Raw genomic sequence first — 17,027 nt, 5'->3', positions numbered from 1 at the left:
AAACAACATTTACTGTGGAATTTCAAGATGTCTGCGCCCATGTGAAATGGAAAGTGCAAAAGGGAATAGGAATGTTTGAATGGAAAAATGAGACGATGGCAAATTTTAAAGTGTTTAGGACTTGTAGCTATTGTGTTTTTTATTTTTCAGTGCTTTCTGTGGTTTCATTTTCCAACAAAACAAGTAAGTTTGTCCAAAAACTTACAAAAAATAAAACAGCTAAACAGTTGATTGTCCATATTCATGTAGATGACTAGTTCTGTGTCAGTATATGTATGGCACTTCGGTGAAAGAATCATGTGTGACAATATGTTCATATGACTATGTACTGTAGATGCATGAAGTTGTTTGAAGTAATAGTGGTTAAGTGTGATGTTAACAGGTCCAGTACAATCTCTTGATTTAACTATATTGCATACTGTAGTATTGCTTGAATAAGCTATTTGCAGAACAGTTTAAAGTTGAAAACTATTGCTGAACTAATGGTTGATTTTTATACATGCTAAAAAAAATTACACATTTAAAAAAAAATATATGGTAAAATAGCTGAATCAAATTATTTTGAATAGCTTGATAACGCTATATATCTTAATCTATCATGCTTATATAGCAAGAACAAGAGATTGTAATGGACCTGGTAAACAGGTAAAGATACATCTTGTGAAAGATTCTTCTCAGCTTTATATTTGATTTAAGGAATAAATTCAATATTTATTTGTTTTATACAATATAAAATGGTTTGGGGCGGTTTGCATACGCATTATAAACCGCAAAGCAGTTTATAAAAAATCTTAACTGTTTCAAACCATTTTATTTTATATAAATTTAAAAACTAATGAATATTGTATTCCTTGCTTATAATTTAATTTTTTACTCTTAATTGTACATAAAAACTGGGTCATTTGACCTTTAAAATGACGTAAAATTGTACAAAATTCAAACGTAACGTCAGGCAGATTGATACGTTTTTGACGTTAGTCTTACTATGACGTAGGTAAAATTCTTTATACGATATAAAATAATTTTTTAGCCAATCAGAAAGCGTGTTACAACCAGAATTAAATTATAGATGCATGAAGTTGTTTGAAGTGACAATTATTAATAAAGTGGGATGTAATATACTAAGTATATTTATTGTTTCTTAGTAATTAAAAGATGTTTTATCATTAGTTCATTGATTGCTCTGCCTATATACCAGTATGTTTCTGTATCAATACAGATTGAGAGGGGGTTGTTAATTGTAAAAACCTAGAACATGCATCAATTTAAATTTATTAGTGATGTTCTGATTTTAATTCTACATAAATACACATATTTTTCCTTTACAAAAAAATAATTGTTACATTTCTTTCAGGACCAGAATCCAGCAACTTACGATGTGAAGGTGAGATCTGATTACAACATGTACAATGCCAGTCTGAATCCAGAAATTAAATTTAGATTTAATGATATTTGATACTGATTGAATTTAAGATATCTGTAGATTATTTTTATTTTGTATCATTGAATTATGTTTTAAGTTGTTTTCAACAAACAGAGAACAGTATTATTGTTACTGTACAATAATGTTGATTTAAGTTTGTGTTTTCATTAAAGTGAGGAACAGCTAATTGATGTATACAGACTAAAGAATTCAATCTATTTCCTTAAATTTGATCATAGTTACATAGTTTGAATGAATTTACATAGAAATGGACAGAAATAAAATTTATTCAATAAATAGAGGTTTCCCCTCTTTCTTTGCATCTGTATATGTAGCTAGTTGTGAAGAAAGGAGTAAGAATTAGGTAGATATTCCCTTTTTTCACTTTTGTAGCTACTTGTGAAGAAGGTGATGGCTGTATGGGAAGACCTTGAGGACGCCCTGTTTGTGATTGAGCCTGAGGTTCTGTACAAGATAGTGGAGCAGGAGAATTACTCGGACAATGAGGGACGGTGCGCCGTCTTCTGTCACTTGACTAAGAGAGCCATAGCCTTTGGAGTCTTCGGCCACAAAGTTGCCATGGTAAATTCCATTTGTTTATCTTTACATGTGTATGTTGCCAAGGTAATTTTTATTGTTTATCTTTACATGTGTATGTTGCCATGGTAATTTTTATTGTTTATTTTTACATGTGTATGTTGAAATCATGATAGAAATATTGCTCAGGTGTAGATTTGCTGAAAAAGAATCAAGTTTTACTGCAATAAATTTTAAAAGTTGTTTAATGTGCATGTCTGTGACCTGTCATGTAGACAATATTACGCTCATGAATAATGCTAATGAATTCTAATTTTCCTATTTGACTTGTGTGTACGAGCTCATTTGTTGTGACTTGTAATGATTCACTTTTGAAAAGATTTGAAGTGTTTGAAGAAAATGTGAAAAAGAAAATAAAAAGATTTTTCAGAAAAAAATTTAATTCACAGCCATTAGTGGTGTCAAAGTTCCGGCAGAGTGGGTTTGCTGCAGTAGATGCCAAGGAAGACAACCCTGACTTTCGCCTCAAAAATCCAGGTTCCCCTCCCCAGAGAATCGTGACCCACATTTTCCTCCAGGACATGGCACAGCCGGAACTCACACTACATGTGGTGGTCTTCTACCCACGGGCGGACTTCTTGTGGACCAGTCAGATACAGATGCCCACCTCCGACCTCAGCTTCGGGGCATCAGCGGGGGCATACGATGTGTAAGGGATATCTCAGTATGACTCGGCATAATTTTGGTAGACTTTGAAACATTATTCAAAGGAAGTTGAATGTTTATTTAGATGGGTAATGGGAGCTGAGAGAGAGAGAGAGAGAGACAGAGAGAGAGAGAGAGAGAGAGAGAGAGAGAGAGAGAGAGAGAGAGAGAGAGAGAGAGAACATTGGGTCTTATCTCAATATGAGTCTGGTTTAAATAGCATATTCTCTATACTAAAAATGATGTGGATAAACCCTTAAAATTATAAACTCACCATTTCATAAAGGCCAGAGAAAGAAAGACAGACAGACAGACAGGCAGGCAGGCAGACAGAGATACTATTTTAAAAGACTATTGTGTTATGAAAATGGTTCAACATGGTTGATGTAAAGGATTTTTATTTTTCTTTAAAGTAAACAGTACATTGTTATTCTAGTTTTGAATGGCGGAGCTTGACTATTGACGGAGTACACATCAGTGTTCCCAAGTCTATTCGACATTTCATTCATATGGCCCAGGAGTCTAAGTTCCTGGAGTGTGACCAGGACCGCGCCCAGCTCTTCTATACCCAACACCCCAGGGACGACTCAGAGGAGGCTCAGCGGTTCACGAGGAAGGCGCGGCAGCTGCTGGTCAAAGGGAAGGAGGTGTTGGACGCCCTGGGGGTCAGGTTCTGGCTCAGCAGTGGCACCTGTCTTGGTATGTCATTGCACCTGTCTTTACCTGTCTAAGTATGTCACATTGTTTCAGCTATATATTTTAAAAGCTTGTTGCTTTGAATATCAACACATAGATTTGCGTTTGCAGCACAAGAAGTTTGAGATTGTTTTTTTTTAATGTTTACCCTGCTCTGCATTTCATCAATTTATTAGATAATGTGTTATGCAACATGTTCAACCTGAGTCCTTCTTTTTATGAGTATCGGTAGCTCTTTTGTTTTGATTTTAAAGAACTTTTTGTTGAGGATTGATTGTTGTAATTTCTTTTTCAGGTTGGTTTAGACAATGTGATATCATAACATATTCCAAAGACGTTGACTTTGGGATCTGGATTAAAGACCACAAGCCAGAAATTATTGATGCCATGGAAACAGCTGGTCTGCCCCTAAAGCATGTTTTTGGCAAAGTATGTAAATCTACAAGATACACTAGAGAGGCGTTTATTTGGATTTACAGCCTTTTACACTGCTCAAGATTAACCATCTTGAATCTTCTCCCATTTTAATCATTCCCTACTGTATCTTAGTCACTTATGTAAGTTTTATGTTTGATGTTGGTAATGTAAGACAATCACAACAGTTACTGGTCCAGATTTGCTCTTCATTTAAGTATGATATGAAAGAAAAGCAATAGGTGGTGAGTTTTGCTGCTGAAAGCATCTGTCTCAACAGAGACATAAATAACAGAGATTGGCAGCTGATCGAAATCTCGCAAAATCCTGCTGTCCCTCTTGTAAAGTGTTCCCAGTTTAAATCAGTACATCTTTCTAATAAACAGTTACATGTATATCGAAATATAAACAGTTAAAACCTATTACCAAAACATTCAAAATATTATATTTTCATGAGTTTATGTCATATAAACAATATTAAAAGAGGAGTTTTAGGAGGCAGTTGGCTACCCGTCATCCGAGATTTCGCTGATGTTTTATAGCTGGCCAATATATTTTCTATATATTAATCTTATTTATCAATTTTTTGTTTAAAAGATGTCTAAAACCTATGCACACTTTTCATTAAAACAATATACTTTTGATTTAAGATTATTATCTCAGTTCACTAAAATGTAGTTCTTAAAGTAAGGTTGGTCCCATATTTTAACAGAAAAAACACGCAAATGGTGGAGTTGCCAATCTCTATTATTTATGTCTCTGGTCTCAACAACAAAACTTTGACTTTTCCTGTCAGAGAGACATTAAGATTTGTTGATTTTAGTTATTGGAGTGATTCAATAAAAAAATTGACACAATCATTTGATATTGTGAAGTAACCAGAAATTGTCAAATGTTAGCATTGTGATTGAATAATGATCAAATTTTTTTTAAAATCGTAAATTCTTAGTTTGTATTTATGGGATTGATATATTAAGAAAACTGAATCTTTCTGCATCTATTTTTCAATTTGATGAAATTGGTCTGAGATTCTAGTACATATGTATCGCATTTTGTTTTCTTTAGCATTGCTTTTGTTTTGTTTGTATTATACTTTGTTGCCTTAGCATTGCTATTGTTTTCTTTGAATTCACTTCTTTTGTGTCTTTCAGGTGTCAGACAGTTATGAGTTGTCATTCAAAGCAGGGGAAGTAAAACTAGACATTTTCTTTTTCTACGAGGAGGGAGATACCATGTGGAATGGAGGAACTGATGCTAAAACAGGGGAAAAACTCAAGTATGTATCAAATGATGCTAAAACGGGGGAAAAACTCAAGAATGTATCAAATGATTCTAAAACGGGGGAAAAACTCAAATATGTATCAAATGATGCTAAAACGGGACAAAAATTCAAGTATGTATCAAATGATGCAAAAACGGGGGGAAAACTCAAGTATATATTCAGTTTTACTGAAATTTTTTTATTGCATTTACATGTACAATTTGCAATGTATAATATGCACACAAAGTAGAGGTGCTAAGATGCACAAAAATAGGAATGATTGTGCAAAACACAACATAATCAAGTATAATATATAAAAAAAAACAAATACAAATTATTTATGCAAACATGTATGAATATACAAGTACATGTAACAGGGATATCATAGATATAGTTTGAGCATGTATTGATCGATACATGAAAGGTACAAATGCCTAACAAAGTACAAAAAATCATTTAATTACTCATTGATAATTAAAAACTTGGTTGTACTGCACATTTGTTTGCTGAAAAGAACAGATAATCTCATAAAAGTTGGGTAATGTAAAAAACTGATCGAATTTAATGGTCTTATTCAATAGTAAATGTTCCCACAATACAAATTAAGAATTTAAGGGTATGTTTGCCTTTTGAAGAAAAAAATTACTGTTTTGGTTGTTTGCCTTTCATTTTGAAACAATAATCTATAGTCTATAACATGTTTATGTAGATTACTCAATTAAAGCAATGAATCATTAGAGATCAATATGACCCGAATAGGAAATAGCTAATATTCTAAAACTAAATTGACCTAAGTGTCGTAAGAATTGATGTTATGATGCATTATGAAAAGAGGTGTTTTCTTACAATACAATACATGCAAGTTCTAAATCAGTGTAAAATTAAATAGTATTACATTACAAACTACTGTAGTTATTAGCAAACACTTTAGATAAATACTGACCAAGAGTTACAAGTAATTCCAAAATGAAACATTAACAGCCTTTATTACATAGTTTTCTCTGCATATTCAACTAAATGATGGTCAAAATAATGTAATTTTCTGATGTGTATTTAATCTTGCAGTAGAATATGTCATAAACTTTTTTACTCTTGGATAAATTTACAAATAGTAACCAGTTACTACAGTATTGTCAGTCTTTATATAAACATTGAAATTTAGGATGAAAGCTCACAGATAATAAATTAGACCCAACTGTAGAAAAAATGATTATTTTCTCTCGACTTATATCTGTTAAATAAATCACCAATTCTTATTCTATCAACAATGGCATGTTGAACTGACTGGAGTAATACATGTAGTGTGTTAAATCATGTTTGCCTCATCATAAAAATTGGAGAAACAACTGTTCAAATTAACGTTACCTTTTAAAAAATCAACAAACATGTATTATTTAAGAGGGGTCGATGGTCGTGCCCATTTTTAGACTGTATTGATCTTCTTTAAAAGGAGAGCTCTGTTACAGTATAAGAATGTAGGAAAATACCTAAATTTAAATGGTAAAAAGATTTTTTCTTTACTAAATAATAATTTATAGCTAAATTAGTCATATCTTAAAATTTTAGACAGATTTGATTGTTATCTTGTTGACCATCCAGCGTCCTAATCATATTCTCCACACAGCTTCTTCTTGAATAAAATAGAATACTCATGTGAAATGTGTAGGCTATATTCAAAAACCAATTTTCTAAGAAATTTTGGTACATGTCTATCAAAATACCTCGTTAACCATGTCCAGGAAGCAGCAAAGGACTTTAAATCTAACTTTCTGCTTAAAAATCGTAGTAGTTTGCCGAAGTAGCGCAGTGGTCAATGTATTCGCTTCTCACCTCTGCGACCCGTGTTCGATCCCCGTGATTAATGAAAGGGCATGGTGGTTTCCTCCGGACACTTCGCATTCCTTCTACATCAATGACCCCCCTCTCGGAGACATCCATGATATTTTTATTTCTTAAGTTGTGGATCTTGTTTATTAATTTTATAATCTATAAATTAGATTGACATTGGATTTAAAGGGAATAAGACATGATGTAATCTCAAAATACAAATTAAAAAAAAAAATAATGTTTAGAATGGATGATATGGGTATTTTAAATGCTTTGTCAAAATTTGAAAGTTAAATATTGAGTTAAAGGCAAGATACAGAGTTTGGAATTCTTTGCTTTGTAAACAAAGCTCGTGCCTAGTTATTGTTTACGTTTTATTGGTATAAGTTTCAGTCAAATGTTGCTTTCTTCTGTTGATAATATTACCTATGAACACATCGAATCAGTTTACCTTCTTTTCCACGAGTCATTTTGTCAAAGAATTGGTAATTCCATACTTTACATTATTTGTAAACAAATAAGTTTACATAACAATGAATTCTTACCTTTGTTTATTTCTCTGACTTGACTTCTAACATTTAAATTTTTATCAATCACTCAAAATGCGAAAGTAAATCATTTTATATATAAAAAATTTTTTTTATATAAAGTCGTGTCTAAGTTCAAATAATTTACAAGATCATAAATAAGATAGAAGATAGCAATTATACTTTCAAAGTTAGTATGTAATGATCCATATCTAGTGCATATTAATATCTACATGCAGTGATTAATGACGTTCTAAATGGTGTTTTTTGTTATTGGGTACGAGTCTTTTGTGGATTATTTTGGTTAGTTATACGTTGTACATTGTTTTAAAAAAAAATTAATTACCTACAAAACGCATACCATGAAATGAACATGGCAGTTATGAATATTGGTTACCTCCCATGAGTACACATAGTATATTGTTTTAGGTACGTCTTTCCAAAGTTTGACCTGTGCTGGACGCTGCTTCTGGACATTCGTGTTCGAGTCCCCTGTCCCACACAACCCTACATCCAGGCAAACTACGGGAAACAGTGGGACGTTCCGGTCAAATCCTGGGACTGGAAGAGCAGTGCATTCAACGTCCGACCCAACGGGGTGTGGCCGAAATCAGAATGGAAGGAGGTCATTCAGGTGTACGAATAAACAAATGAGTGGTGACAATTAAAGGAGCGTTATTACATAGATATTTGAGAGAATAAAAGTTATTGGCGACAAATTGATAGCCAAATAAGTGTTAAGTCAGACAAAACAGAAAATGTGATAACATGAACCAGTGACGTGTTCAGTCAAAATCAAAGTTCAAATGTTTGGAAATTGCGAAACTTTGAATATAATAACTAGATTTGATCAGTGAATAATGATTTGTTAAGGGCTATAATGCAATCAAACAAAAGATTCTCTTTCGCAGATTATGGGAACATTCTTAAGCTACTAGCATGCAAACGTAGGTCATGCTGATGTTACTAAGCATTTAAGTGAATTGATTTTATGTTAATAAATCAATGTATATTACAAGTAGCTTTATTCTCATATAGATTTACCAGCAGCCAACAAGAACACATATATTATTGTGTGAATTCAAAGACTCAATTATCTATTCAAAATCAAGTAATGAAATATCACTTCTTAAATCTCGGCATCATCTAACTTTTTGGGGAGCAAGTCAAATCTTTGTGATTGTTCTTTTTATTTCTAGGGTTGCCTTTTAAATATTTCTAATGTATTTGAATTCTTATAACTTCATGATGTAATCATGATTCTTTGCAAATGTCATTTAAGAATGGATGGATGACGGCTTATGTGTTATACACATGTACGTTGTATGTATGTAGTTCTATCTGGTTGTGCAATATGGAATAGAAGGTGCTGTCCTAATTACTTTGTACATAAACGGACATACAGAGGAGCTGATAATGATCTTTGTCTTTTACTGACTATGGTTGTGATAATAAAATCAGGAAGTCTGTATTTTTTCTAGCTTTATAATAAAACTGAACTACTGAGTTTGAGTTGTTTTTTTTTAATAGCCTAAAATATATAGTATACTGTATATCAAGTACTCAACATTACTGACTATGGTTGTGATAATGAAATCAGAGAGTCTGTATTTTTTTTCTAGCTTTGTAATAAAACTGAACTACTGAGTAAGAGTTGTTTTTTATAGCCTAAATATATAGAATACTGTATATCAAGTACACAAAATTTGCGAAAATGGGAAAATGTAAAACTTTTTATGTTTCTGTCTGTCATTTTTTGCGATTTTAAAGTTTATTGTACCCAAAAATAAAGGATAAGATTTCTGCATACTGAATAATTTGTGGCGTTGAAGTGATTATGCATATGTGCGCAGATCAGACTTGATGTTGTTTCTTCGATATTCATTAATGTCACCATTAGCCATAGAAAGGAGAAACACCGTATCCATTAGACTTTCTATTAGCGATGAAATTTCCTCATTTTCACCTTTTGGATCCTTTCCAACCAGTTTTCCAGCACATACGAAACCAGTTCAAAAGCCCGGAGAAGAAAGGATTGTGTGGGGGTTTTTTTTTTTAAATTATTATATAAGATATTCTTTGATTCGTAGTCGTTGATATCTGTCTCAAAATTTCGGGATTAACCCTCGGAGTAGAAAGATAACAGTTTTGGGCCGAGGATTCTTCTCCAATAGATCGGTTCTTCTTTTATAATCATTTTTTTTGTTTGCCAATCGCGAACAATAAATTTCGGAATCTTAGAAAGCTCTCAATTAATAGACGGGCCCGTCTTTTCGAAAGATATGAATTTGTCTGAGAGTTTTAACAATATCGAAATAATACCGTTTGACTTACCTTCATCTTTTCCTTCAAAATAGTTTTTTTTCTGCAGAGAGATTATCTATCTCCACTGGCGTCGGAAGCAAATTGAAAGTGAGTGTGTGGGATTGGGGGGGGGGGGGGGGGGCTAGACTAATCCTCAGAAATATTGAGAAAAAAGTAATTCCCAAAATCATGAAAATCCTGCGTGAAAAAGTGGGGAGGGGGGCGCTGAACCCTCTATCATGTTTCTAATGGTTAGGTATAACTTTGCAAAAAAAGTAGGGGGCTAAGCCCCCCCTTGCCCCCCCCCCCCCCCCCCCCGGTTCCGGGCTCCTCAGAAAAGGTGTCAATTTGCACATTTGTAGATTTAATTTCTTCAATTACCATAGACTGAAGTTCCTAAAACTGTCTGTGTTGTGATTCGTTCAGGAACTTTATCGAATTGCTTAACGTTTCCGGAACAGATTGCTGTTCCTTAAACGGAGTACTTGTTTTTTGTCCCCCGCCGCAACGCGGTGCGGGGACATAGAAATGCCGGTCGTCCGTCCGTGCGTCCGTGTGTCCGTGCGTCCGTGTGTCCGTCCGTCACACTTTTTTGTAAGCGCTCTCATGCCTACAAATTTTGACGGATTTTCATTGAATTTATACCAAATGTATATACCACTATTACCTTGGTCAAGTTCGAAAATCAGCATTGGCCGATACTTTTTGTTGGAGTTATGAGACTGACCGCAATAATGACTCTGTTTTATCCAAAAATTGACCTTGTAAGCGCTCTCATGCCTACAAATTTTGACGGATTTTCATTAAATTTATACCAAATGTTTATACCACTATTACGTTGGTCAAGTTCGAAAATCAGCATTGGTCGATACTTTTTGTTGGAGTTATGGGACTTTGACCGCAATCATGACTCCGTTTTATCCAAAATTGACCTTGTAAGCGCTCTCATGCCTACAAATTTTGACAAATTTTCATTAAATTTATACCAAATGTTTATACCACTAATACTTTGGTCAAGTTCGAAAATCAGCATTGGTCGATACTTTTTGTTGGAGTTATGGGACTTTGACCACAATCATGACTCCGTTTTATCCAAAAATTGACCTTGTAAGCGCTCTCATGCCTACAAATATTGACGGATTTTCATTAGATTTATACCAAATGTTTATACCACTAATACTTTGGTCAAGTTCGAAAATCAGCATTGGTCGATACTTTTTGTTGGAGTTATGGGACTTTGACCACAATCATGACTCCGTTTTTTTTCTAAAAATTGACCTTGTAAGCGCGCTCATGCCTACAAATATTGACGGATTTTCATTAAATTTATACCAAATGTTTATACCACTAATACTTTGGTCAAGTTCCTAAATCAGCCTTGGTCGATAGACTCGATACTAGTATACTGCTTGACCGGCGGGGGACCCTGGAATTTTATTCTTGTTAGGACTTCCGAGATTACTCAAGGCATTCGCCGTTAGAATAGATAGATCCAAATGATCGTCAACTTTCAATTCTTTTGCAAGTCTTTGCAATAACGAATCAGTCATATTTCAAAACGCAAAATTCCGCCTGAATTAAATTTCACAATTTCAATTATAAAGCACGTGCGCTCGCACTGGGAATAGCAGCAACACTTATCTGGGAACTAGCAAGCATATCTCACGTGACACCACGTAACTGAATGCCGAAGAAGAATTTCTATTGTTGTAATTCATTTGTTTTGTTCTTTCAGGTGTTCGACAGTTATGAGTTGTCGTTCAAAGCTGGGGAAGTAAAACTAGACACTTTTTTTCTACGAAGAGGGAAATATTATGTGGAATGGAAAAACTGGTGCTAAAACGGGAAAAAAACTCAAGCATGTACCAAATGCTGCCAAAACAGTGGACAATCTCAAGTATATATAAAATGATGCTGAAACGGGAGAAAAAAATACATATCAAGTAATGCTTAAATACGGAGAACGCTCAAGTAAGTATCAAATGTTGCTAAAACGAGGGGAAATCTTTAGTTTGTACCGAGTGATGCAAAAAAGGGTGTAAAACTCAAGTATATATCAAATGATGCTAAAACGAGAGAAAAACTTATGTATGTATCAAATGATACTAAAATGGGGGGGGGGACTCATGTATCAAATGTTGCTAAAACGAGGGAAAAACTCAAGTATGTATAAAGTGATGCTAAAACAGGGAAACAACTCATGTAACAATTGATGCTAAACAGGGGAAAACTCAAGTTTGTGTCAAGTTAAGCAAAAAATGGGAGAAAAACTCTAGTATATGTGAAATGATGATAAAATGGTGGAAAAACTCAACAATTTATCAAATGTGTCAAATGTTTAATACCTTTATCATAAAATTTACATGATACACACAAAAAATGTATTTAATCAATAAAATGCATTCTTGTGTAGTTTAATATTTGTTAAACTTGTAGTGTTGACTGAACCACATCATGAATTCTTCTCTTTGTAACAGTTCGTATTTTGTGGAATGGATATTGTCTGAGTGACTGTTGGTTTGAGTACAGAACAGCCCTGAGGTTCCCTGTGATCTGTTGACAGATCCCCAGAAGGAGATGTCTCTAGATACATCATTTATGTACAGTTCCTGATCATGGTGGACTAGAACCTGTAGCTCATCTAGAGCTGCTTGTGATAATTTTGTATCAATGTGTCTGAAACACAAAAACTCAAGGAAGTGTAATATTACAAACACTGGGACCGTTCTTTAGAGAAGACTGTTGTTCTGGTATTTGTTCACTGAAATAACAATTTGTTGTCAAGTGGGATATCCATTGCTACAGCCTGTCTCATCTTTTTAGACCAGGACTGTCCCCATACAGCCTCAATATACCTCTCTCTGTCTACATGTCTCCTATACATCATATATGGCTGTGCTAACTTGACCTTTGTGATATCTATAACAAATAAAGCTTCCCTGTATATAAATGCATTGTGATAATACATGGCAATGTGAAAGATATTAGGAACAAACCCAAACTTGGCTGATAATTTCAGCATGTGGCAGGTCATTTTGTTTGCATTATAAATCTTTTTGTTGATCTTGATGCCAGTGTCAGTGAACATGTTGTATAATTGAAAAGCAGTCTTCTGAAGAATGTGGAATGTATGTTTCTTTATCAATACAACTTGATGGTTTGTCATGGTTGAAACTACCAACTATATATTCTGCTGTGAATATGTTTTTCACACTTTTGTGAAGATTTTCTATGTGTAGGTAACCATTACACTTTATCTCAGAGAAAATTTCTACATAATAGTCAACTTCAATTTCCATTATGTTTTCATCTATACAGATAGAAAGACTATGTATAGGGCATCACAAATTTAGGACCTGATAGAGGAGCTCTTTAACAGACAGGCCAAACCTTTCTTGTACAATCCATGTTACTGTAGGAACAAACTGTTTTGTGCTGAGCCATGGACCTCTCTCAGAATCAGGTTATTTTTTTGATTGAAAAAGTTAAGACAGATCCCCTCATACACCCGTTTATGGAGAAGTTTTAAGCAGAGGAGAAACTGGCCAGGATATATTGTGTACACCATTGAGGTAGTGTGTTTTGTTGAATCGCCCGGAAAATGGTTGTCTTTATGTGATAGGAACACAACAGTTTATTGGCTTTTTCTGATTGCTGATTCATAACTTCTTTTAAGAAAACTTTTGACAACCCATATGTCAAAAACTTACAATGGCTCATGGCAGACACACATTTATATTCTGCTTTAGAAAAACAAATTCTCCATTCTTCATTTTCATGTGGTCCTAATTATGGGTGTCCTATTGCTACGAAATGGCATCCATTTCTGACAATGCCATTGACAACTCCAGGATCAGGCCATGATTGACATCTGTCTATCCATAAGGCGGCAGACAGAGGCCTAAAGTCACAAACAAAACACCACCAGGCATCGTCATACGTAACACCTCCTATTTCACTAGTGTCCATTTAAGGTAGAGTTAGACACTGCTATTGAAGAAGTCATCTCTCTTAAATATAGACTCTGTCATTCATTATGACACATGCTGATCGGACTTCTCTGCATGTTGATGGTGTCAGTAACTGAAATAAAGTGAATCTTGGTGGACTCTCAGAACTGTCATAGAGAATTAAAAATGCATTGGATAAGTTGTAATACTCAGACTGAGACATGCCATGATCACTCGTTGGTTGGTTGGCAAGTACATACAGTCCATATATGATGTTCATGTAATATACGGAATTTCTAATTTAAATTTGAAATTTTGATGAACTGTCGTAGATAGAAAACTTTTTAAAAAGTGATATTGAAAAATATCTGTAATTAGTTTAATGAAGTGAATTTTACTTATAAGTTAGGTGTAAAAAAAAAAACTCCATGTTAAAATTAAATTTAAAGTAAACAATACTTGCAGAACTTTTTTGCTCTATTATTAGTGGTAATTTTCATATCGAGTAAAACTTTTCGTTTGTTATTTTGCTTGCATGTAAGAAGTACAGAAGTTTAATTTTGATGTTTCTCTCTCTTTTTTGAAGCCTTTTATGCAAAAGAAAACTCGCAAACTGTTAAAGCTCAAAATATGATTTGGTGAACCTGACGTTTAGAGTCTGCAAAATTGGAAGGAGATAAGACCTATAAGAATATATAAATTTGGTATTTAAAAACTAAATTCAATTACATTCTCTTAATTTTGGTACATGTGTATTAGAATATAACGTTAACAATGCCAAGGAAGACGCAAAAGACTCTAAATTTGAAAATCTGCCACTATGCATTTCAATACTATGACTCCAGCAATCTGGATTTAAGATAAAAGAAATGGAGGAAGCAGGTTTCTTAGCAATCTGGTGTGGTTTTATTAAGAAGACCTTAAATAAGATAGAAGCAATCATACTTTCAAAGTTGGAATATAATGATCCATATCTTTTGCATACATATATCTACATGGAGATGTCTTTAATGTTTTAAGGACAGACAAGACATTCCTCAATTTTATATAATTTCCCTTGATAGTTTCTTTCTTATTTATTAACATTTAAACCTGTTTATTCCCAAAAATTCAGGGTATATTAACAGGCTCGTTTCGGTGCTAAAATATTTCATTTTCCTTAAAATAGCTAGCAAAATGCATTTGAATGCTTGTAAGTAAAGTCATACTATATATTTTCAATTGAACACTTTATATCTAAATAAAAAAAGAATCATATTATATAAAAATATGATTATGAAATTACGAAGTGGAAATCTTCACATTATGGAGATAGGAAAAAATAGAAAAAATGGAAGATAGGTCGAGTCTGACCTTAAGTGGTTTTTTTAATAATTAACTTAAGTAAGAGTCTATTGTGGTTTATTTAGATTTGTTATCCATAGAACATTGTTTTGTGAAATCTTAGTTACTTACAAAATACATACAATTAGATAAAAGTTTGAGAATTTTTCTTTGTAGTTATGAATATACATGTAGGTTGAATCACATAAGTACATATAGTACATTATTTTACCTTGTTTTAGGTACGTCTTTCCAAAGTTTGGTCTGTGCTGGACGCTGCTTCTGGACATTCGTGTTCAAGTCCCCTGTCCCACATAGCCCTACATCCAGACAAACTACGGGAAACAGTGGGACGTTCCGGTCAAATCCTGGGACTGGAAGAGCAGTGCATTCAACGTCCGACCCAACGGGGTGGGGCCGAAATCAGAATGGAAGGAGGTCATTCGGTCAGTTCAAATGCCTGGAGATTGTGAAGCTTTGAGTATAATGTCTAGATTTGATCAATAAATAATGATTTGTTAAGCGCTAAAACGCAATTTTGTCGAATCGAAACAAGCAAAAAACATCCTTTTTGAGATCAAGGAAACGTTCTTTATCTTACTGAGGGCATGCAGAGTAGGTCAAGATGATGTAATTAAGCAGTCAAGTAAATTGATTCAATGTTAATTAATCATTGTATGGCAGATTAACGATGTCTTAAAAATCGGCCACATATAACTATTAACCTAGTAATGTATTTTTCAAACTTTATCTTTTCATAGTGATATTACTGTATGTTAGCTTTAATATAAGTCTTATGAAGGTTACCAGCAGCCAACAAAAGCACTTGAATTATTGTCTGAATTATGAAACTGAATTATCTTCTCAAAATCAAATAATGTAGAATCAGTTTTGAATCGTTAATCTCAACATTATCACACTGTTGTATAGGAAATCCAAATCTTCTTTTGTCTAGGACTGCCAATTAATATTTCTTAATGTATTTAGATCATTATATATTGATGCATGTAATCATAATTATTTGCAAATATCGTGTAAGAATAGATGGATGACGGTATGTGTGTTATTCATATGTACAATGCATGTACGTTGTTCTATGTGATTGTGCAATATGGATTACAAGGTGGTGCTCTAATTATTTTGTACATAAACGGACAAACAAACTTACACTAAACTGGTGATGATCTGTTGTTCGTCACTAACATTGGTTGTTATAATGAAATCAGGAAGTGTATATTTTTTTCTATATGTGTAATAAAACTGATATCTGAGTTGCACTTGCTTTTTATATAGCCTTAAATATAAACAATAATATATTAGGTTTTCATACGCCACAGATGTTTTTATTATTCGCATAAAATTGAGATTCTGGGGGTAAACAGTAAAGTGTGTGTGCATGTGCTCGTACGCGTATGCGTGTGTGTACTTTTGTCTGAAGTAGCAATGCTTTCCTTCATATTTAAGTAATAATGCATATACTGTAAAGGAGCATATTAATTAAACTTGTATTTCATGAAAAAAGTAAACATGAACAGAATGAACCTGTAGTAATGAAAATAATAGGAAGAATTGTGGTAAAGATGTGGAGCCAAATTATGTCACCCACCGCGACCTTATTTTGGAATTTTATGGCTATGCATACTCAAAACTTTCCATGAACATAACTTGCACACTGAAAAGGTCTTCCTCTACAAGCCTTGTTCTTTGGAGGAAAGGGTTTCATGATCAACATTTATCCAAGTTATGAATTTGATTAGTTTATAAAATAATATATTATTGAAGGGGATTCAGTTTGTGTTTTTCCTTGTTTTAGAATTTTAAAAGGCATGGTATGATTTTGGTCAATTTTTTTTCTCACGTTTTGAATGTTTACAAGGCTTTAGCAAAGCATTTCTATGAGTCAAGTTTGAGTGTCAGTGCTCGGGTTATAAGCGAGATACAAAGCTTACTATTCCATGTTATGTAAACAAAGCTCAGGTCATGTTTTTGTTTACATTTTGAATGATAAAAAGAAAATCCCATGTTTAGTCCTAAAATGAATGTGACAAAAGCTAGGAAAG

The 17,027-nt window shown here is 33.6% G+C and overlaps 1 protein-coding gene and 1 pseudogene across 1 annotated transcript; one reads left to right on the top strand and one right to left on the bottom strand.

Moving 5' to 3' along the window:
• The first annotated feature begins 2 nt into the window (after positions 1-2).
• On the top strand, positions 3-8,897 carry LOC128166149 (ribitol-5-phosphate transferase FKTN-like). The gene is made up of 8 exons (XM_052831109.1): positions 3-183; positions 1,355-1,384; positions 1,817-2,005; positions 2,410-2,669; positions 3,102-3,364; positions 3,657-3,790; positions 4,927-5,051; positions 7,820-8,897. Exons 1-8 carry the CDS (start codon positions 88-90, stop codon positions 8,034-8,036), a joined length of 1,314 nt encoding a protein of 437 aa, XP_052687069.1. The 5' UTR covers positions 3-87; the 3' UTR covers positions 8,037-8,897.
• Positions 8,898-9,225: 328 nt separating this feature from the next.
• Positions 9,226-11,393, bottom strand: LOC128166058 (uncharacterized; annotated as a pseudogene).
• Between the last annotated feature and the right edge of the window lie 5,634 nt (positions 11,394-17,027).

The sequence above is a fragment of the Crassostrea angulata genome, chromosome 10 (assembly GCF_025612915.1).
Source record: "Crassostrea angulata isolate pt1a10 chromosome 10, ASM2561291v2, whole genome shotgun sequence".
NCBI lineage: Eukaryota > Metazoa > Mollusca > Bivalvia > Ostreida > Ostreidae > Magallana > Magallana angulata.
This window is presented reverse-complemented; position numbering and strand designations above follow the sequence as displayed.